Consider the following 23,658-nt stretch of genomic DNA (forward strand, 5'->3'; position numbering starts at 1 on the left):
CTCATATAGAGAAGAGCTGCTTTTGTTTCCACAGAAAGGAGACAGCTTCCTGGTTTTAGAAATTGGAATTCAGTTTGTAAAGAAATGCTGCTGTTAGCTGAATTTTTTCTTTTGCTTCTGTGTAAGACCATGCAGGGACCTTAACAGTCACCAAGGTCAGCTCCTTCGTTTGTAACTGCAAGATCTCTAGTTTTCCACCAGCTGGTAAAATTCAGACCAAATCTCAGGTCTCCCACTCCTGACTTGTGCAGCTACACAGCTAATGACGTTGGATTTTATTCATCGTTCTTGGCAAATCTAGGAGTGTAACTAACAATTTATAACATCATTTCTATGAAAAATGTGTGCTTGGAAAAAATATGAAAAATGTTTCTATGAAAATGTACTATGCCAAGCATCTAATTTTTTTTAATAATCCACTTGAAGTGTAGGCACTTTTTAATAGTTATTATTTCTTTAAAAATATCTTAGGTCCTCTTTGAGGCAGTCTTTGGAAGCTTTTTCATATTACTGCATCATTGTTTAAGCTCTAGACCTCAAATTTAGCATATTATTCTAGTAAAGTTTTGACCTGTAATTATGGTAAGGGAGGATAACTCCCTTTAATTAAGGTGATAAGGTAACTTCCACAGTTACCTTATTAAAGTTGCGTTATGACTTCATAAAGTCGCGTTATGAACTTTGTGTGACCTTGAGATATTACCTGCAATTCCTTCCTTCCTTTTTTTTCCCCTTGTAAATAGCTTTATTGAGATACAACTCACATATCATTACAATTCACCCCTTTCAATAATTCAATGCCATGGTTCTTTTTTTTTTTAAATATATATATACCCACAGTGTTGTACAATCATCACCTTAGCACATTTTTATCACTTCAGAAAACCCCTTGTAGTCAGTCATTAGTAGTCACTCCCCATTTTCCTACAAGCTTTCCTGACTACCTCCTCTCCAGTTCTAGGCAACCACCAATCTGCTGTTTCTACGGATTTGCCTATTATGGACATTTCATATAAATGGAGTTATGTAATACATGGCCTTTTGTGACTGGCTTCTTTTTCAGTTAACAAAGTTTTCAAGGTCCATCCATTTGTAGCCTGTATCAGTACTTCATTTCTTTTTATTGCCAAATAATATTCTGTTTAAGGATTTATCACATTTTGTTTATCTTTTTATTAGTTGTTGGATATTTGCATTATTTTCACTTTGGGGCTATTATAAATATTGCTATAGAAATTTTTGTTTGCATACTTGATTTTATTTTTCCTGGATATATACCTAGGAGTGAGATTGTTGGGTTGCATGGTAACTGCATGTTAATGATGTAAGAAAGACGTTAGGGTTCCAAGTCGAAGGCCGAGACCAAATTCTTGAGACATCTTTGGTGCAGGAAGGTGGTTTTATTAAAGTACAAGGACTAGAGGGCAGAAAGAGCTGCACTGGGGTCATGAGGAGTGGCCCATTATGTACTTTCAAGTTGGGCAAGCCAGGATCCTGAGGGGGCTAGCTGTTGTTAGGAAAGGTCATTTATTACTGTGTAGTAAAAACTCAGTTTGTGAGATCCTTCAGATGTATATCAATGGTTCATATACTTGGGGGATAACTGCCAACATGTATCCTGAGGGGTAGAGATAAAGGAAGTTTCCCAAAGGAATTTTTTATATGTGAAAGTAGACTACAGGAGCTTGGGGGTTGGGCTAAGATTGCCTGTTGCCCTTAGCAAAGTATCAACATAAAGGCAGTTGAGTCCTTAGGAAAATGTGACTCTGTCTGTTTTAAGGACTTGTCAGTAGGCTATAGGTAGAAAGGAAATTTAATAATTTTTCTTTTGTCTTTGTTTCCCATATCATTAACATTTTAAGGAGCTGCCAAACTTTTCCAGAGTGGCTGCACCATTTTACATTGTCACCTACAATATATGAGGGTTCCAGTTTCTCTACATCCTTATCAATAGCTGTTATTTTCTTTCTAATTTTAGTCATTCTAGTGAGTGTCAAGTTGTATTTCAGTGTATTTCCATCATATTAAACATCTTCCCATGTACTTGTTGGGAATTTATGTGCGCTTTTTTGTTTGTTTTTAAGAAATGTCTATTCTTTGCCCAGTTTTCAGTGTGTTTTCTTTTTAAATTTTGATTTGTAAGAGCCATTTACATATTCTGGGTATAAGTCCCTTTATCAGGAAAGTAATTTGCAAATATTTCCTCCATTCTGTGAGTTGTCCTTTAACTTTCTTAATGGTGTCTTTTGAAACACAAAAGGTGGTAGTTTGGGTTAATTAAGTTGCTGCTCATTTTTTCTCATTCGTTTCTTGAGCTCATGTTTGTCAAGCGTTGCCATATACCAGTCCTTGTGCCGGGTGCTGGGAATACAGCTATGCCATCTAATGAGTTACCTTAACTCTGGCTTGCTTGGTTTCTCTTATATACCACAAGGGTAAGATACCCTTGCTTTATGTGAAGTAAGGATAAATATGCTGATCCAAGTCAGATGGAAATGTTTTTAGGAATAACTAATGATTATAAAGCATTTGATTAATGAGTTAATCAACAGTTCAGTAAGTATTTGGGTTCTACAAAGAAGTTCTAGGGCTCACTTAGGCTATAATTTAGGGACAACAAATGGCTTCTAGTTCTAAAGTTATAGGGACAAATTATCAGCATTCTTACCCATAACATTATTGTAGAAATTTCCAGTTTTTCTGTATTTTCTGCTTGTTAGAAGTGGAATGCATGTTGCCATGAACTGATTTATGAACTCTGAGATATTGGTTAGAATATCATACTAGAATCTTTATATAACTAGTACATTGAAAATATGACAAACTATGGTTAATAAAATATAAACTGAACCTGTTGTGGAGCCGCACCTGTTAATTACTGACTTTTTCCTCAGGTGAAAGAGGCTTGCTTTCTGCAGCTTATGTGGATAGTCACAAGTGGGAAGCAAGAGAAAAAGAACATTGTCACCTCGGTACGTACCTATTGGGCTGTTAGATATGTCATGTCAGTCACTCTATGTTTACCATTATGTTCGTATGCTATATTTATGAAGTGATGCTTTTATGATGACCCCATTGAGGCTTAAAAAGAATTAGACTGTTATTTTGCATGTGGCAAAATCATTTTTGCTGTCTTGCAAATTTCTATTTCATTTTTGCCTTGATTAGTCTCCCTAAATTAGTCCCTAAATTAGATGAACAGTTCTCTTCTTTCTTGTTTTTTGTCCATTTTAGTCATATAGTTAATTACCAAGCAGGCTGTCTCTTGTTTTATATTATCTGCAGAGAAAGATACATTTTACATTTTCATTCTTTTTTATTGTCATTTCGTAACCTGTGGTCTTTACAGCTCTTTCTGACTCTTTTCTATTTTATTACCAGGTGATAGATTTGAAAGCAGTGTTATAATCTCATATAAACCATTTAGGGAAAATAGTTGGCAAACATCTTCTCAGGCAGTAGGCTTCTAATTATATTTCCCTTTCCTTGTTCTCTAGGTCATATTACACAGATAGCAGCCTTTCTTTTCTACAGTAACAAGGCCTACAGGTGCCTGGGTGGCTCAGTCAGTGAAGTGTTGACTCTAACTCTTGGTTTCAGTTAAGGTCATGATCTCAGGGTTGTGAGATCAATCCCCACATCTGGCTCCACACTCAGCATGGAGTCTGCTTTAGATTCTCTTTCCCTTTCCCTACCCCTCATATCCTCTCTCTGTCTCTAAATAAATGAAATCTCTAAAAGAAGTCACTGATACCATGAGCACTTTGTAAATATGTAATATACATTATATGTAACATCATGAGGACGTAGATAAAGTCAGACGATTGGCAATGGTTTTATGGGACTGATGTAATTTTTTGATCAATTCCAGTGCTGATCTAATATTCTCCCCTAAATTTCTTTCTCTGCTTTTTTTGGGCTTATATTAAAGAATAAAGTACCCCTGTGTTTATGGATTCTTCTAATAAGTGGTGGGGAGGGAGGAGAGAGACATTCTTTTGTAGCTGTCTATAATGGCTAGCTTGGGCTGGAGAGGGGTTTCAAAGAACTTATCATTTTCTCCCCTAATGATGTTATTGCAAGAGCAAAATTGGTTTGTACATCCTGGAAAGGCTATGTAGGCAGGGGCTAATAAGCAAAGCAGAGCTGTGGAGAATCTGAAGGTAAGTAACTACATACTTGCACTGAAATGTAGAATCACTGTGAGTAGATAGAAATGCGGATGGCTACAGATGTGGTATGCTGCTTAAGTCCAATGTCTGGAGTGACATCGTGTGGGACACAATTTTATTCACAAAATGGTGTACACTCTCAATATGAAAGTTTTGAACATATCTAATTACCCTCTTCAGTTTACATGGTAGTTGCATCTATGGAAGATTCAGCTTATTTTTTAGATTTCACCCGAAAAAGTACTTTGCCTTTGTTTTTATGTAAAATGGAATCAGTTCTGTCCATTATCAATAGGTTGATTTTGTGTGTGTGTGTGTGTGTTAATGCCTGCCCTGTCGTAGATGCCATGGTATGTGGGGCAGATATTTTAACTTTTTATTTGTAAATAGTTTTAAACTTACAAAAACTTGTAAGAGTAACACAAAGAGCATCTATATATTCTTTGCCCAGATTCACCATTTGTCATTATTTTGACCCTTTTGTTTTTGCTTTCTCATTCTCTACACGCACTTTTTTTTTTTTTTTTTAAACCATTTGAGAGTTTGTTACATAGCTTATAGCCCATTAAGCTGAGTGCTTTGGTGTATACTACCTGATATTTTTTAAGAAACCAGTCTCTTTTTTTAATAGAATATTCCTCTTTGGGGATTTGTCTTGTATTTCTTCTTAATTAGATTCAAGAAATGGTCCTCTGGGCAAAATATTATCAGTAATGTTGTGTCCTTCTCAGGATGTCTTCTCGTCTGGAGACACCTGATGTCCATCTGCCCTCACTGGTAAAGTTAACTTTGATCACCCAGTCAAGTGTGTGTGATTTTTACCCTGGAGGGTTACTGTTTTTCTCCATTGTGACTAATGGGCAATCTTCATGAGATACTTTAATATCATGCCAGTGTCCTGCTGCTCATCAAAAGTTTCCCCCTAAGTTTAGTATCCATTTAGCTTCTTGCCTGAATCAATCCTTACTATGGTGGTTGCAAAATGATGGTTTTCCAATTCGTTAATACCTCCACATTTAGTAACTAGTACTCAGTATTATAATGTAAATAAGCGTTCCATTCCCTCCCATTTCTTTCTGTGTTTACTATCAGTATGGTCTTGGGTATTGTGAATTCCTCTTTTTCTTTTAATGATTCATTACCATCCTTGTTATTTGGGTGGTCAAATTGTTCCAGTGTTGGGTGGTAGAAGTCCTTTCAACCTGACTCATCTTGTACCTTTCCTGCTCCAGCCCTGGAATTAAGTATTTCTCCAAGGAGTCCTGGTTCCTTTTCCTAAGGAATGGTATTAGAAACCAAGATCTATTCACTAGTTGTGCTCTTGCTACCGTGCAGTTTTTGCTTCTTGGGCTATTCAGTGACTAGAACTAGGAAAAAAATATATATACATAGCCACATAAACATATATGCACATATATGCACATATATGCACATAAGCTTATGTGAACATATTTTACAAATAATGGGTTCATCCCTACAGAGTTCTTCCTTACCTTCCCTAGGCCATAGTTATATCAGCTTTCTATACGAAAAGTCTGGCTCCCAACAGGGCCAATGTTTGACGTGTTGGACAGACTCTGCATTGCAGGTTATCTAATTTTCCTGTCTTCTGCTCATGCAGTACTCCCTGCAGTCATTGTGATAGAAAACACCCCCATATTTTAATTGCCCTCTGGGGTTCCTTTTAGGAACCACCGGTCCAATGATGAAACCAATAACAGCTTGTTCTGATATGCCATTCACGAACTGTAAGAGTAGTGCTGTGGAAGTGCAGAGAAGAAAATGAAGAATTTTGGGAAAGCTATTGTTAAAACTTTCCTAGACATGAAGGGAAGATTAGAAAAGACTGTTGTATTTGGTGCCTTGGTATAGGATATAGTCAGCTCTTTGTTATTAGGGGACAAATTTATGGGAACTTTTACATAGATTCCTGAATAAGCAGAAGCTGTTTGCCAAAGAATGAGTATAGTATGTCCGCAGTAAATAAATATCAAATGTAGATAACTGTCTGTTAAGATTGGTATACTTGGAAAAGCAGTAACAACTACCTTTTACTGATGACTACTGTCCTTGAATACTCTCTGTACATCTTGAATCGCTATCCAGGCAGAATTGGCTTTTTTCCTCACCCTGTATTCTCCCAGTACTTTATACCATCGTTGCGCCATTTAATGTGAAAAGTCGGCCCTTTTGGGAGGCAGAGATCGATGTGAGCCCTAGCTCAGCCAGCTTTCAGAGCTATATCATTTAACCTTGTTCCTGTAGCCATAAATTAGGGATAACGATAATGCCTGCTTCACTTAATACCCTGCCATAGAACAGGTGCTCCAGAAATGTGGAATGAACGAATTTCTAGGCCCCTTGATTCTACCTCTTTATAAAACATTAGGGTATGAGTAAGGTTTTGAAACTCAAACTGCTTGGGAGAAAAAAGAGGCTCTTTGAAATAGTTTTTTTTTTTTTTTTTCTGCTGTGTAACAAAATGTAATTAAAACTTTCGTGCCTGTGTGATATTACTGTATGTACTCCCGAACCCTTGAGTGGGTTGAGATTTGTGTCCCGAGAATTCAGTCACCGAGCCCGGGGCTGCATCCCGTTGATCGTGCAGTAGGTGGCAGCGCCGCCTCTGCCGGGACCGCTGCGCAGCCTTTGGAACCTGGCGTTTGGGTGCGGACCTTTCCGGAAGCCGCCCCCGTACGCGCTTGCGCAGGGTGCTGCCTTTAGCATGTGGAGTGCTGTGATTGGGCGCTGCGACCTGGTGCGAGCTCGCTGATTGGAAGGAGGAGAAGCTGCGATATGGGGCTTTTACTCCGCGCGTCTCCATTGGAGGGCGTGGGGTGGAGTGGAGCGGGGCTGAAGAGGGAAGATGCCTGGGTGTGGGTGTGGGGTTTAAGCTTCCATCTGCTTAACTGATTTCGCCTCCGCGTGGAGTACTTGCCCCGGAGGTTGGGGGCGGAGGGGAGGCGATGTTCGGTATTTTCTTTGATGGGTGTAAGGCTCTGGTGCCTCTGTTCGGTCTCATTAGTGGTTTTCCATTAAGAGCCTTGGGGGCGGGCTAATAGGGATCTGTCCAGCTCCCAGTATGAGAGTAATTTATTGCTACGGAGCTCTTTAATTAAAACCAGGAGTGCTGTTTAGTACCTACACTGCATTTTAGGGATCAGGCAGGCCATGAATGCAGGGCAGGTCCTCTGACATAAGAATCAAAGGCAACCTTCATTCCTTGCTAGTTCTTTTGTAAGCACTTTCTAGGTTGCATCCCATTTAATGCTCACAACAGCAAGCTAAGGAAGCTGCTGCTATTTCCCCTTAAGGATGAGGAAACTGAGGCTGTTTTCTGACACTTAGGGCCATTGCCTTTATGCTGAAAAACAGCTTTCTCAGTGATTGCTGTAGAACCTTCATTCCTACCATAGTGTCTTCCCTTGGACTGAACAGTGGATTTCTTGCTTTTTAAGATACACATTTTGGTTGCAGAATAATGTATACAGAAACGTGCATAAACCATAATGTATAAATCAATGAGCCAAGCGAACTAGTGTAAGAAATGTAAGAATCCTCCCACTCAAGAAGCCCTTATTGTGGCTCCCATTTCCTCCGTAAAGGTAGGAATTATTATTTGGACTTCTAACATCATGGGTAAAATTAAAAAAAAAAAAAGTTTTATAATGGAAAATACAAGCGTACAAAAGTAGAGTGATTGAAATGTGGAATTACCCATACCCATCATCTGGCTTCAACAGTTACCAGATCATGGCTAATTTTACTTCATCTCTAATTCTACTCCCCATCAGGACCCTCTGGTTTATTTTGAGGCAAATCCCAGATAGGATGTAATTTCACATGTAAATGTTTTAACCTATATGTCTCAAAGGCAAGGGTATTTTTAATACCATTATCATACTTAAAATTTTAGTAATTATTTACATATGAAAGATACAGTATTCAAATTACCTGGATACTCTTCTAAATCTTTTTAATGGTTTGGTTGAATCAGGATGCATATAAGGTCCATACAGTGCAATTCATTTATTGTCCCCTTCTCTTACCTCTGTTAAAATATTTTTTATAGAAACATACAAAAGTAGAGAGAATAGTATAATGAATCCTCCTGTGTACTGTCACCTGACTCCAACAATTACCACTTCCTTGCTAGTTTTATTTCATCAATCCTCTTTTCCATCACCTGGCATCTTTGTTAGCAGATCATTTTATGTGTATTTTCACATTACCTTTAAAATATAGGCTTTTTAAAAAAACATAATACCATTCTTATTTTTTAAAATTAGTCATTCCTTAACATCATTAAATATGCCATCAATGTTTAAATTTCTCCAGTTGTCTTATAAGTTGTTGTTTGTTTTTAATTTACAGTTTCTTGAAATGGGACCTAGATAAGAGTCATACATTGTAAGGTGTTGGGATGTCTCTTAATTATTTTTTAATCTGTAAGTTTCTCTTTCTCTTCTCTTGCAATTTATTTGTTGAGGAAAACAGTTCTTTTGTCTGAGAGTTTCCTGCATCCTAGATTTGCTATTTTCATCCTTATGGTGGTGTTTACATGTTCCTCTATCTTCCATATGCCCTGTAAAGCTGGCAGTTAGAGTAGGAGACTTGATCAGATTCAGGGTTTCTTTTTTTGTTTTTCTTTTGGCATGAATACTTCATAGGAAGTATTGTTTACTTTTATCAGGAGGTACACAGCATTTGGTTATCCCTCTGTAATATGAAAGGCCATTCATGATCATTGCTTATATACTTGTTATTTCATTAGGAGCTGCAAAATGTTACTATTTTAATTCTATCATTTCTTACTCATTTATTACTGAGAAATTTTTTATAAGAATTTTTTTCATCAGCAATTATCCTAAGATACAGTTTTTATGAAGAGGCAGCTTTCAAGAAAATCCTACCATCCTTCCATCCTCCTACCATCCTCCAAAAATGATCAATGAGGATATATTTTTTTTAATAACGTTATGAACTCCTGGAGTTAAGCATTGCACATATTTTAATCCATTACAGTTGATGTTTTTATTGAAAGGGCCTTAGTTCTCCAACTGGACTTTTTATAGATCCTTAGGATTCTTGGGCTTTCCAACTCAAGTCAGAAGATTGCTGTTTTACACTGTTTCTGTACTGGGTTTCCCTTTGTTTAAAATAAACACTGAATTAAAGCATTGTGTCCAAATTCCTCCACTAACCATGCACATCTGTTGAGAAGGTAGAGGGTGCAAGTTAACAGCATTAGCCAGTTAGCAGCTTTTTAATTACAGACTAGGGCCCACAGTGAAGAGGGCTGAGGAGAAAACCATTTTGGGGAACTGAGTACAGTGTCAGTAGGAGGGCAGGCCTGATGAGGAAGCTGCCTGCATTCCATCAGAGGAAGTTCTCTTGCTTGCTGGGTCATCTTGCTAGGGGTAAGGGCCCTGGTGATGAGCTGAATTGGATTTCTGAGCCTTACTGAGTTAAATATTTTGTTTCTAATTTTTCATATTATAAGTAATTATAAAGTCAAGGACACCTTTTGGTTTTGGTTTTTGTTTTAAGAATTCCCTTTCCAAATTCAAAGAAAATTACACCATTGACACATTTGAATTCAGGTTGAAACTAAGCTCTGTGGTCATCTCTTACAGGCATTTCTCCCATTAGCTGAGGTTTAGTTTTGCTGTGTCATTTCAGCTGGGAGGTCTTTGGCTTGTTGCAGTGATTTTTCAAATTTTGCTCTTGAAGCTCAACACATTTTCTGAAACCTGCCTTTCTAACTTTGTCAGTTCCATATTTGCATCTATATCTGACATCTATTTATTTATTAGGCTTCATATTTATCATCTCCTGGCAGTTCTAGAGATGGGTCTGAGTTGTGCACATCATCCTCATTTTCTTAGTGTATATGTATGTAAAGCTTGGCTTTAGATTTTTTCTTTATTGGAACTATTTGTTTTAAAGCTTCTGGTGACAAATAGATACATGGAAACCTAAATATCTATGTTCAGAATGATTCCTAGTTTAGTTTGTCCTACTTCCTTCTGTTGCTTCTATACATAGGTTATATGTGCTTATAGTTTTTTTTAAATGTGGGAAACAAAAACATAGCTTTGGACTGTTTTCTGATCACTTCTAGAGGGTACAATAACTTGTATCTAATTCTTTATTACATAAATTAGATAAGGTGCACAAATATTCTTAAGCCCAGAAAGGTTAGTGTTGATTGGGTAACAGCAATACACATTTACACCAAAATCATGAGAAACCAAAACCATCTAATAATTTCTCACCTAAAACACAGTCATGTACTTGAACTTTTAAAAAACATTTTATTTAGGTGTTTTATTTTTCACCTGATTCTGGAAATGGAATTCAGTTTAATATCCTCTTTGAACTTATGAGCAACCTCCAACACTTATTTCGTGTTGTCTCCATAGTAGTTCTCAGACATAATTCATTCTAGTTCCTGCAAGGGGTGCATCGTGGTCTCTTAGGGCTGTTTAAAAGTTTTTAAACTTTTAAAACTGTTTAAAAGTTTTTATTTCCCGATCTCACCTGAAGCCTGCAGAATCAGAGTTGCTCTCTGCATGTGTGAAACTTAGGAATCTGAAGTTTTCAAGTCTTGCAAGTGATTCAGATCCTTAGCCAGTTTTGTGAATGGTTACACTCCTATACTTGGAATAGTGTATAGGGTCCTTAATAAAATCTTCTATGACCTTAGATCATCAGTGGTATTGTTTTCTTCAGACAAGAAGAACATTTTATACTAGTATACATTTCATTTTCTGGACATACTTCAGATTGTCTGTCCAGCTTTAAGTTTTGTTAGGTGAAGATCTATTTTCCCATATAGTTTTTGTTGACCTCAGCCATCCTCTGCAGTGTATATTCCTGAGGAGCTGAACGACAGGCAATAAGGCATCTTCTTCAGCACATTTCTTTGAAGAAAACCTGGGCATCTGTAGGCCCCTCACTGAAATGTGAAGTGTGATTTTGACTGTTAAAGCTCATGGTCCAGAAGCCTGGGGTGCTGGCCCTCTGTAGGCCACAGCTGCCCGAGCTTTCCTGGCCATCCCTGCTCTGTGCAGTTTTTCTGCCTCATTCATCACACCAACACTGTCACGTAAGGTGATTGGTCACATATAATACCTAGCAGCAGATCCCTCTCTGACTTCTAATATGCAAATGTTATTCCTCTGATACTGGCTCTGCAGCTGTTGCCTTTTTGAAGCTCCCAACCAATTTCACTTGACTGATGATGTCTTGGTGTGAAGGATTAAAAGGGAATCTTGAGTTACCACAGTACAGAAGCCAACTCAGTCGAGTGTTTATCATAAAAATTTGGTATCATGAGACCTGTTTAATATCATTCTGTTTGCAATATTAATTTGCCTTAATATGAATAGGTTTTGGGGACTTCTTTTTGTGTTTGTGTGTGTGTGTGTGTGTATGTGTGTGTATTCTTTAATCACCTGGTGTCAGTTTATTTAAGATAATCATAAGAAACGTAATCACTTTTTAAAAATTTTTTATTTTTTATAAACATATATGAAACGTAATCACTTTTACATCATATCAGGTTTTCAGGATTTAGTGTTGCTTTCTCACAGTAGCTACTGAGTCATTGAGAGCTTTGCCCCAGGAAAAGGAAAGAAGGAAAAAATGTTAAATGCACAGCAAAAAGTCTTCAACAGATACTTGTAGATTGACTACCTTTGTCTTCTTTTTACTTGACACAAATTTCTTCTACCAGGGAATAAGAATCTTGGAAATTCAATTACTTCTTTCTCCTTCCTTCTTCTCGCCCTTCTCTTCCTCTCTCTTTCCCTTCCTTTCTTCCTTTTATTAATTTATAATTTATTTTTTAATTTTTTAAAATTTAATAATTTTTTATTTTTGATAAACATATAATGTATTATTAGCCCCAGGGGTACAGGTCCGTGCCTTTTATTAATTTTTTAAAGATATTTATTGAGTTCCATTTATAAAAACTGTTCTAGCGACTGAGAATCCATCAGTGAATTAAGCCCTTGCCTTCATGGATTTTACTTTTAAGTATAAAAGACAGAAACACACACACACACACACACACACAGACTAACTTATGTAGGCATTTGTAGATCATAGAAAGTATTTTGGATTTTATTCTATGTAAGATAGCAAGCTGTTGGCTGCTTGAGAAAAGTAAATGGCAGGATCTGATTTATCTTTTAAAAGGCTTACTCAAACTGCTCTTTGAAGGTTAGATCGTAAGGGTGGGGGCAGTAGTTAGTAGTAGTTAATTAGTAGTTAAGATGACTAGTCAGGAGGCGGGAGGTTAGTTGTGCTAATGGTGAAAAATATATATTTCATCTAGATCCCATAGGATTTGCTGACAGTTGGTTATAGAATGAAAAAGAATGGGGTTTAGGATAATGCTTAGATTTTTTTACCTGAATAAACCAGCAAATGTAGTGGCCATTTACTGATAGAGAAAATGCTTGGGGGAAAGCAGGTTTGAGGTTGGAGAATTAAGAGGACATGCCATGTTTAGATATGTATTAGACTTCCAGAGGGAGATGTCCCCTCTGAAGTTGGAAGCACAAGTCTGAACTAACAGGCAGAAGTCAGGGTAAGCTTGTACGTGAGGAGCAAATAATCCGTAGATGATGATTAAAGCTGTGGGAGAGTGAGAGAGCTCATGAGATCACCCAGGGACTGAGTATTTGTATTAAGGAGGACTGTTTTAAAAACTCTTGCTGCTGAGGGGAACAGAACAGAGGAGAAGCTGGAAGGAGATATGAAGTCAAGGGAGATTTTTATCATTTTGATTTTTTGTTTGTTTAATAAAGTTCATCCTTTGTAAAAAAAAATAGAAGGCAGAGTCTATGTGCACAGATCCTGGTAGCCTGGAAACCTGATAATAGGAGGATGAAATTCTCTTGATTGCTTATATGTTACACTTGGGAAAATAAGACACAAAGTCATGAGCTGAGAGGAAGGGAGAGGGGGAAAGAGCATATTGTAAATTTGAGAAGCAATGGGAAGGTGTGAAATAATCCTTTTGGAGAGTATGTTGTTTAGTATTTCAGACTTTTAGACTCTGAGATAGTGTAATCTCAGGAATGCCACATATTTCTGTGAATATTTTCCTTAAAGGAACCAGAATAGGAATAGTTCAGTCCAAAAGTCATTAAATGTAGACAGAGTGCTTCTCTGATTTGTTCAGAAAATGTGTAAAAGTCATTTGATAAATTCCAGCCTTTAAATTTTTTGAATCGCTAATATAGCTTCCTGGTTCAAAATGCAAAAGGAATAACATGTAAGCAATGAACTGTCTTCTTTCCTTGGGTCCCTACTGTCTAATTCCTTTCCCTGGAGTCTGTCAATGATAACACTTCCCTGTGCTTCCTTCCAAAGATACTTTATTGATCAATTTTTTTAAAAAGATTTTATTTATTTATTTGACAGACAGAGATCGGAAGTAGGCAGAGGTGGGTGGGGGTGGGGGAGAAGCAGGCTTCCCGTTGAGCAGAGAGCATGATGTGGGCGGGCGGGGCTCCATCCCAGGACCCTGGGATCATGACCTGGGCTGAAGCAGAGGCTTTAACTCACTGAGCCACCCAGGTGCCCCTATTGATCGATATTTTATTTTTATTTTTTTTAAGTAAGCTCCACACCCAGCTTGGAGCCCAAATCAGGGGTTGAACTCACGACCCTGAGATTGAGACCTGAGCTGAGATACTGATCTATTTTTTAAAAGCTAAAAACATGGTAGGATTTTTAAAATATTCTTTACTCCAATTAAATAAATCATTTTTTAAAATATTATTAATGGTCCTTTATCCTCTTTAATTTATACAAAAATGATTTCTAAAAAGAGCAAGGAAGAGCATCTGTTTTAATAGTAACTTTACAGTATTGGCAGCCATCTGGCAGGAGTGTATCTGTTAGATTTTTCTTAAGAAATATGTATATTTAACAAGGTTCTTTTTCCTTCTTTGTCTTCACAGCTGATCTAGCATCTTTAATGGATAAAACATATGAGAGAAAGTTGCCTGTTAGTTCTCTAACAATATCACGGGTAAGAAAACTTAAACATGTATATTTTCAAAGAGGGAGGACGAGAGGCTCTTTATATAGATGAGGCTGTGTAGATAAAGACTTCATAGGAAATATTTCTCCAGAATATGGTACGTTTTTGTGGTTACTTAAAGTGTTTTGTGGTAAAGTAGCAAACTTCTATAACCAAAATAAAAGGTAATAAATTTACCAGACTCTGATATCACTGATCATTTTTATGTATCTGGTTTATTTTTTTATTTTTCCAGAATATATTCTGTTTTGTGATATCATGATTTTTTTTTAAGTTGGTACACCCTTCAAAGTAATAGTATTCATTTGTTAATATTGGAAGTGATTTTGATACTTGAGGAAGTCTGTAAAAGAAAGGATATTGTTACTGTTAAATTATCTGCAGTGCAGTGGAGAGGAGAATAATATTAGGCTGGGAATCGGAAATAGCCGTTGATAGTAACCAATACTAAACACCTATGCCAGCCGTTTTACTTGTTTCTTAACATACATTATCTCTGTTCATTCTTACAGCGGCTATTTGAGATAAGCGCTGTAAACTGCATTTTACATGTAAGACTCAGACTGGTTGATAACTTTCTCAAGTTCACACAGTTCATAAGTAAAAAAGTGAGCTTCGAACCTAGATCTCTGTGACATCCAACTGTTTTTCAGTTGCCTCCCTCAAAGAGATCCTTTCTTTATCATGAATTTACTTTGTTACATTATCTACTCCTCTCAATCTCCTCATTTCCAGTGTAGGATCAATAGTATCACCCTACAGGCCTAATGCGATGCCAAAATGAAATCTTAGTTGTGAAAATTCTTTGTTGAAATTAATGGCACCATAAAATTCAAGATGTTGTTAAGTCTAAATGAGGAGAAGTAAAGAAACTCTTATCCTTTTTGGTCTGGGTCCTTTCTTTCTCCCTTTTGATATTTTCCTTTTAGTAGGGAAATAGTTTTAACTAGGTCATAACCTAAGTTGTGTTGACTCCTCATTTTCAGAGGGGAACTGAAAAGCCATTGCTCATCTCTTACATGATGGATATAATTTCTTTATGCCATAATGCCTGATACTTGTAAGCAGCACTTTAGAGCTTAACAGGCTTTCATGTACATTTTCTCACTGGGGCCTTACACTCTTCAATGCAGGTGCCTTTATTCTAGTTATGCAGATGGAGCAGCTAAGTTCCAGAATCGACTATGCCATCTGTCTCTGCCACACAGCAAGCAATCAGGAGAGCTAGTTCTCAACTTTCAGTCCTGTGTTTGAAGCGTATTTTCACTGCTCCTTAATGAGATTTCTAAGTAAAATCCGTAAGTCCTAGGCATTTTTGGAAAGTCTTCTCCTTTTTATTCTCTCTTCCTCTTTATGAGGCTTTAATTATATTCACAACGTGCATTTTCTCCTACTCCATCCTCTTTGCCTGTGTGTCTGTGTCAGGGTAGAATCCATTCTTGGAATAATTCTTTTCTGTTTCTTTAGAGTTAAGGAGCACACACAGAGATTTTGTGGTTCAAAGGAAGACTTTGTTGGTGCAAGGATCACAGGTTGACTCTGAACCAGAGTACAAAACCAGAGTAGGAAATCAGAGTAGGAAAATGGTGTTCTCACGTTTGGAACTTGGAACATAGAGAAAATTTCAGGGTTTAAAGATAAAGGGAGATACTGATAGCTAATTATACACATAGTAAGAGGTGTTCTCTCTTGTTCTGAGCAAGTTTCATGTTTGGTTTTCAGTTTATCTAACCAGGATTGATCTGCACATAGAAAGAAGCCAGTGTATATTCTTTGCCTTAGTATAAAAGGGTTTCAAGGATGAAGTCATAGCATGCGAACAGTGGTCCAATAAAATGGGTGTCTTATCTTTTTTAAGGTCAGTTTGTGAATTAGATCCAGTGAATGGCATAATCTGTATTTAACCAAAGTTTATTTTTCTATCTTTTAGTTTGTGGACAACATTTCCTCTAGAGAAGAGGTAGACCATGCAGAGTATTACCTTTATAAGTAAGTTTTCTATTCTATTTGGTCTGTATATTCTTTTACAAAAGGTGATAGGTATTATATATTTAGCATCTTGCTTTTTAAGTTCCCATTTTGGAGATATTTCCATATCAGTGTATAGATAGCTTCCTCATTTCTTATAACTGCATCAGATTTCATATTATGAATATACTATTTAAATCAGTTCCCTGCTGTAGATAGAAGCTTGAGGTTGTTTGCTCTCTCTCTTTGTATTAGGTGCAATGGAGTAATTAACAACCTTGTACACTTGTAATTGTGCATGTGATTCTCTTAAGTATATACATTTGTAATTACAATAGCTCTTGCCAAATTGCTTTCCATTGAGATTTCACCAACTAACATACCTGCTGGCAGTCTGTGAGAAAGGCCTGTTTTTACAACTTGGTCAAAAGGAATTTTTATATTTCTGGATTTTTTGTCAGTCTGATAGGTGAAAAATTTTATGTATCTACTTCTCTCCCTTACTTATTTGGTTGAAAATACAATCTGTTTGCACTATTCATCTATTTTTAATTAACACTACATTTTAAAACTTTCTGTACATTACCACATTTACTTCATTCTTTCTCATAGCTCTTAACATTTCTACTGTGAAATACAGATACATACTCATGTGTACAAAGAAAAAGAAGCATGTTCAGTACAGTACCATCTATAGTAGCAAAAGACATGAGTAACCTAAAGCTTATTAAAATAAGGGGATGTCAAATAAATTACGATTTACTCTGATATTTGGTTTTTCATTAATCAGATATGTAAAAAATGATACCCTATAACTCTTTACTTTGATTCTTTATTTATTGTGTTTTAAAAATCTGATTTATGATTCATTCCAATTGCTACGTTTCAAAAATAGACTCCAGTTGAAACTTAAAATGTTTTCTAATAAGCATTACATTAAAATTTGCCATTTGATCTTACTTTGCTTTAAGAGAGTATTTTATTTTTTCCATCTGGGTTCAGTTTTTAAAGCTTTATTTCGGTGAAAATTTATTCAGTTTTTTTTTCACATGATTTTTTTTCTTCTTTCTGAATTGGGTAAATTCTACCACCTTTTTGGAGTTTTCTGTTGAAATGTACATCTTAAGCAGATTAGATTTCACACTTTTTAAAACTTATTTGCCTCTAAAGATGTCATAAGTTTAAATTCTTGGGGCATCTAGGTTTCTCAGTCGGTTAAGTATCTGCCTTTGACTCAGGTCATGGAGTCCTGGGGCTTGAGCCCCACATTGGGCTCCCTGCTAAGTGGGGAGTTGTCTTCTCCTTCTGTTGCTCCCCTGCTCGTGCTCTCTCTTTCTCTCTCAAATGAATAAGATCTTTAAAAAAAATAAATAGGTTTAAATTCTGACTCCTAAAATCATAATTGCAAGTGCCCTCTACTCCATTAAGATAAATATAAAGGGATTCCTTGATGAGAGTAAGCCCTGCCTTTCTTGGGTGGTTCTTTGGCACTGTGAGGCTCCTTTGAGAGTTATTTTTGCCTGTGGTGGAAGGTGTATTGGGCTAGCGTCTGCCTACTTCTCATTCTTTTGCTTTGTCAATGGCAAAATTCAGAAATAGTTACAATGTCTAAAGAGAAATTATTCCTTAGAATACCATCCTGTGGGACACAGTGCCATAGCCTTGGAAGAAATACATCCCAAATTTACAGCTACGTCTGTAGCATGTATTTGATTTCAGTGACTCAGCGTTGAGCAAGTATTTACCAAGCACCTACTGCATATCCAGGCTATGTCAAGTGCTGGTGTATAGTGACCAGTAAGTTTAACACTGTCCCATTCCTTGTACATTAAAGTTTAACTGAGAAATTTAAGTCCTGCCTTTAAGATCATCCATGATTCTTCACATGATGTTTGGTCTGGAGTCTCACTGAAAGTTTCCTAAAATCTCTCCTTCCTGTTTCCATACAGAACATATACAAGACTCTTATCCATCTTAAATCTGAGCCACTGTTTAATTTGAAGTCCCATCCTTTGCTTAATCAAAACTGATGTTCTAATATGATACTGAATTTCAACAGTACTTCAGTAAAAAAACAAAACTAATGTTCTAACTATGACTTACCACTTTTTTTATTTCTGTTCTCCCTTCCATTGCCAAGAAGATTGGCTCTTTTTCTTAGCTTTTTTTTTTTAAGAAGTAAACATTTTTATGACTTCATGAGATTACTGTTATATGTATATGGGACTAGGTATAACCCCCAAAAACTGCATCAAGATATAGATAATGGAGGTTGGCTAGATTCACCCATTAGCTAAATGTCTCACTCTTACTTTCCACCCTTAGAGAATATATAAAACAGTTGTGCCTCAGCAAAATTAGAAGTTACATGTTATGAACTCTTGGGGGTTCTCTGCATTAATTGATAGCAAGAATGTTAATCCTGAAGACACCAGGGGCCCATGGTGTTTCCACTGGCTAAGCCTTCTGCATGCTTTCTAGATGGGATGACTTCAGGCATCTTAGAGGAAAGGTCAATCAGAAGTCTAGGGTGAGGAAATGTTGAAGGGATTTCTTAATCCCATACAACTGACAGCTTCTTGCTCGACTGCCCTAAGGATTTCTCATTCCCCAGGCAGGACCGTCTTTGAGAATAAGGCCCACAACAGAACTTTGGGCAGCCACCTCTGTCATTAGCTCAGCTCTTTCACTGCCTTAGCTGGTGCAGACCACGCTCAACAAGTGGAGCATAGCTGCCACAGCTATGTGATCAGATCCTCCACAGTGATTATGATAAGAGTATTAGGGCCAAAGAAGTTTTGACCCTACAGTGATCAGTGGCAAGCTAATGAGCATCTGCCATCCCATCAGGTGCACAAGTAAGTATTAGTTCCAAGTTCCAGCAATTCAGGGTGCTTCTGACAAACATGCCTGCTGGTTATCATCCTGTCGTCCCAAGAGAGAATTTTAGCTTTTGAATCTCCTGAAGGACACAGGTTTAAAAGTTTAGGGGCTTCAAGATTAAGAGTCCCAGGGATCTTTTAAGGAGAGTTAGAAAGGCTGCTGTTGAGAGAGCAGGAGCGAGAATTTCTAAACCTTCCTCTTTGGGTTGTGATCTGTTCACTGGGGGCCTACAATCCGATGATCAACTCTTCCCCCACCGTTCACTTAAAACACAAAACAAGGAAAGGGAAATGATGCATTAACAAAGAAATAATATGAGCTAGAGATGAAGTACTGTAAACAAAACCCAATAGCTAAGAAATGAGAAAACAAGGCATGCTAAAAGCTGTTGGGCTCTAACAAAACAAAGGGTTAATACAGGAGAATAAAAGGGTGAAAAAGAATAAAACAAGGTACATATTTTGTATTCACCAAATATGTACAGATATGCACAGGAGAGTGGGAAATAAGTACAGGCCTGCTATCACAGAAATACTCTCAGCAAGTATTTGTGGAATAGCAGCCCTCTTTCTGTGTGGTTTTCAAGCAGTCTTCCCAGAAGCCCTGAAGCTGGCTTTTCACTGGAGTTTGGGGGTATGGGTGCGAGAGGAAGAAGCAGTGAGGGAGAAGCCAAGAGCTGTTGTCACCAGCCCTCTTCTTCTGTTTAAGCTGAAGAAACTGTGTCTCCAGCTGCTTTATTGATCAGGATCTGCAGAGAGAATTCAGAGAGGTCTGTGAACTCAGAGGAAAACTGTTATTTTTCACCAACCTCTCAGTAATATTTAGCATTTCCTTTCATTATGAATACAGGCAACAGATCACAGTATTATAAGCAGCATCTGTGTCTTTCTCACTAATAAATGTAGGTTTTTCAAATAGCATTATGTTTGTAGCAGCTATCTTAAATTATGCTCATCAGTGCTTAGAAATTAAATTGGAATTAAACTACTTAATTCCCACATCTTAAGCATTTTTTAATATTTTGATAATTTTATTTCACTATAATTGGTTTCCTTTGTGATCCTGTGTGCTCTTATTTTATGCATGTAAAACATTATTCTGGGAAGGGGCTTAGGAGCTTGCAGAGTTCCAGAGAGTTCTTTGCCACAAAGAAATGTCAAGAACCCTGCTATGAGATCGTGTTTGAAAAGAAGGTCCTTTGCTTGGATTAGTCCTGCTGCTTCCCCCGGGCCTTTTGAAGTTTTCTAGATCTTTGTTTTTTCCTTCCTACAAAGAAGGCTTTATTTTCTTATTTTAGTTTAGACTTTGTAGAGTAGACAAACATATGGCTGATAGGTGTGCTGTTTTCCAAATGAAAGCTTAAATACAGCCTGCCTCCTGAGCTTCCCCGCTGAGCCGGAAGAAGGTGAAGGGAAGGTGAGGAGAAGAGGACAGGCGCCTAGATGCTGTTGGCAGGGGACCAGTGAGGAGGTGGCATGGGGCAGGAACAGGAACACTTCTGCTGGGTTTTGGTATCACTAGCCCTTCTGGCTTGATGAGGGAGAAGCCACGAGACTGCCCAGCTGTAGCAACAGAGGTTTTGAGGCACCGAGGAGAAAGGTAACCCCACAACTGATGGCTGCTGAGAGGAAAGGGCCACTCAGTGGGCATCTGACTGCTGGGCATAAGCAGCTGACTGCTGAGTCATGCTCGATGTTTATTAACAAGAGTTTTATGGGGAGCCTGGGTGGCTCAGTCGGGTAAGCAGCTGCCTTTGGCTCAGGTCATGATCTCAGGGTCCTGGAATTGAGCCCCACATCAGGTTCTCTGCTCACCAGGGAGCCTGTTTCTCCCTCTCCCTCTGCCTGCCTCTCTGCCTACTTGTGTTCTGTTAAATAAATAAATAAATAAAATCTTAAAAAAAAAAATGGGGGGAGCGTTTATATGTCCCATGTTAGTGTTAAAAAGAGTTGAGCAAAACAGTTTTTCCTTTGGGCATAGGATTAATTTCTGCTTCCTATTCCTATGCCCTCTCCTTTGGCTTTTGAAGGAAAAAATCTTCCTACCTTTTCTGTACTAAGTTTATAATACTGTAGATTTAGAGCATTCCTAAGAATTAGATTTGCATCTTTATTTTACTGATGCAGAGACAAAGGCGTAGAGATTCACTGAGAACAGTCAGTGTGGATGATGTGCATGTAAGCCACTGCCTGTCCCACACAGAGAAAGGGAGCCACAAGAATGGAATGTGAACAGAGACCAATACTATAAAAATACAGTGTTTTCCCAGTGCAAGGTATTATCAATAAGGATCCCAGAGGGAGCTATCATTTTTTTTTATTTTCAAGGAAGCAGAGATGGAAGGGATTCCATGGAGACCAGAGTATAGAGCATGGTAGAGCATGAGAAAATGAAAATGAAGAGATAGAAGGAAATTCCTTATATTTCTTGTAATCTGTGGGTCCTTGGTGGTACTTCTAAAAGTGCTTTCTAAAAACTAAGATCTTAGCTTTTTTTTCACAAGAGATACCTTTTAAGGTTCTTTGAACTTGAGGTCAGTGTTATAGCAAGTTACCTAGAGTTTTCCTTTATCATTTTGTGGAGAGCGTCTCTTGGGCCACCTAATCAGTAGTTCTGAGCTCAGGACCCCCCAGATTTATGTGTGTTGCCTGTGTGCATACTGATGATCCCTGAGGCAGGTTCTTTGTCTCCATCTTCAGGAGACAAAACTGTCCTCGGTAAAATTGTGGCACCAGTAAAAGCTATTGTTTTCATGGTTCTAACAACCTTTAACAATTCCCATATCAGTATTTGATTATTGCATTTATTGAATGCAACCTCAAGCCATAAAAATTGCTTCTTTCCATGTGGTATCCTCTTATTTACCAAGGATGTTTGCATATTACATCTTTAAAGTCTTACTCAGACTTTCAAGTACTTTTTGGGATCACGGCAATTTAGACATGCATGAAATGAGACTTGTTCCTTTTTTTATCAGAGTGTCAGTAATCAGAACTGATAATTTGATCTGCAACATAATGGTCATTCCTGAAGGCAAAGTGATAGAAATTTCTAATGTGTATAACATATTCTATTTTTAAAATATAACATTTTTTTAAAGTAGCCTTTTAGGGGTGCCTGGGTTATTCACTCAATTAAGCGTCTGACTCTTAATTTCAGCTCAGGTCATCTTCTCAGGATTTTTTTTTCTTATTTTTATTTTTTTAAGATTTTATTTATTTATTTGACAGACAGAGATCACAAGTAGGCAGAGAGGAAGGCACAGAGAGGTGGGGGGGGGGAAGCAGGTTCCCTGCTGAGCAGAGAACCCGATGCGGAACTCGATCCCAGGACCCCAAGACCATGACCTGAGCTAAAGGCAGAGGCTTAACCCACTGAGCCATCCAGGCGCCCCATCATCTCTGGATCTTGGCCCAAGTTGGCTCCTTGCTCAGCAGGAAATCTGCTGGAAGATTCTTTCTCCCTTTCCTCCTTCCCTCCCCCAACTCATGCACTCTCGAGCTCTGGCTCTAAAGTAAATAAAATACATTTTAAAAAATAAAGTAGCCTTTTGGTTTTTAACAAAAATATGGGGAATGCTGAATTAATTGTCATTCAATAAGAAGAGGCAGTTGCAGAGCTTCATGAGAAGGTCTGTTTTTCTCAGAATACAGCTCTGTGTTGTCATGAAAATGGCATGCCACCCATTAATGAGACAAAGTCAAGGTTGTGTGGCAGGATGTATGCTGCCAACACATTCATCCACACTGTACCTTGGCTTCAAGAATCTTTCGTGAGTTGCTTAACTGACCTGGCAGATACCAGGCGTCCCTGGTTGGAGATGGATGGTAGGTCAGGAACAGCTGGGGTGAGGCAGATGGCAGCCTGCATGTCTCCAGGTCCCAGGTTGGCAGCCAGTCTAAAAAAGGATGGACCAAAATAGCTTCATTTTTCACTAAACAGAAATACCCTAGTGTTTCCTTGGAAGGTGAGTACACTATCCTAGGCCTATGTTGTAAGAATCTGTCTGCCCTTTGAAAGAGGGAAAGGTGGGAGCTTATTAGGACTTTAAGCAATAGTAATTTTCCTTTGAGGGCATAAAGATTGTATATTTCAGCAGTAAAATGAAATTAGAGATTTTTCTGCTAGTGTATTACCAGATGTCATTAATATTTGGACATTGTTAAGAAAAGAGTAAAAGGCCAGGGGAGGTAAATGACTCTTGGAGCTTTTATTTTTTAAAAAAACACATCCATACTTTAATATTACTGAGTGCTTTATTTAGTTCTTATTTGTGGATCCTTACCACAGGGCTGGGAGAGTTAAAAACTTTACTGTTAATGGCTCTGCATTAGAGAATAGTCCATTTATAGTAGAATACAGGGCATTAGAAAGAATGAAAACTTTATTCATATTTCTGATGGGACAAATTATAAAGTGCATTCAGTGAAAAAAAACAAGGTATAGAACTTGTTATATTACCGCCATGGATTCTATGTATGCAATATGTTTATGTGCTTTTATATATATGTGGCTATATGTGTGTATGTGCATAGACTGTCTCTGGAATGATATGTATATATACACATTAAA

General features: G+C 37.6%; 1 protein-coding gene across 7 annotated transcripts in view; it reads left to right on the forward strand.

Annotated features, from left to right (window-relative positions):
* The window catches only part of MRPS27 (mitochondrial ribosomal protein S27), a 102,057-nt gene that overhangs the window by 4,801 nt on the left and 73,598 nt on the right, over window positions 1-23,658 (forward strand). For 5 of the 7 annotated variants that reach the window (XR_014309523.1, XM_082722981.1, XM_082722976.1 and 2 more), the window contains exons 2-4: window positions 2,895-2,972; window positions 14,153-14,223; window positions 16,166-16,224. Coding sequence is in view for 5 of the 7 variants with exons in the window: in XM_082722976.1 (XP_082579102.1) it covers window positions 2,895-2,972; window positions 14,153-14,223; window positions 16,166-16,224 (208 nt within the window). In the remaining 2 variants the exon portion in view is untranslated. Of the gene's footprint in view, window positions 1-2,894; window positions 2,973-14,152; window positions 14,224-15,416; window positions 15,534-16,165; window positions 16,225-23,658 lie in introns of those variants that run through there. The other 2 variants (XM_082722977.1, XM_082722980.1) reach the window with 2 other exon arrangements.

Source organism: Mustela nivalis, assembly GCF_964662115.1.
Source record: "Mustela nivalis genome assembly, chromosome: 3".
NCBI lineage: Eukaryota > Metazoa > Chordata > Mammalia > Carnivora > Mustelidae > Mustela > Mustela nivalis.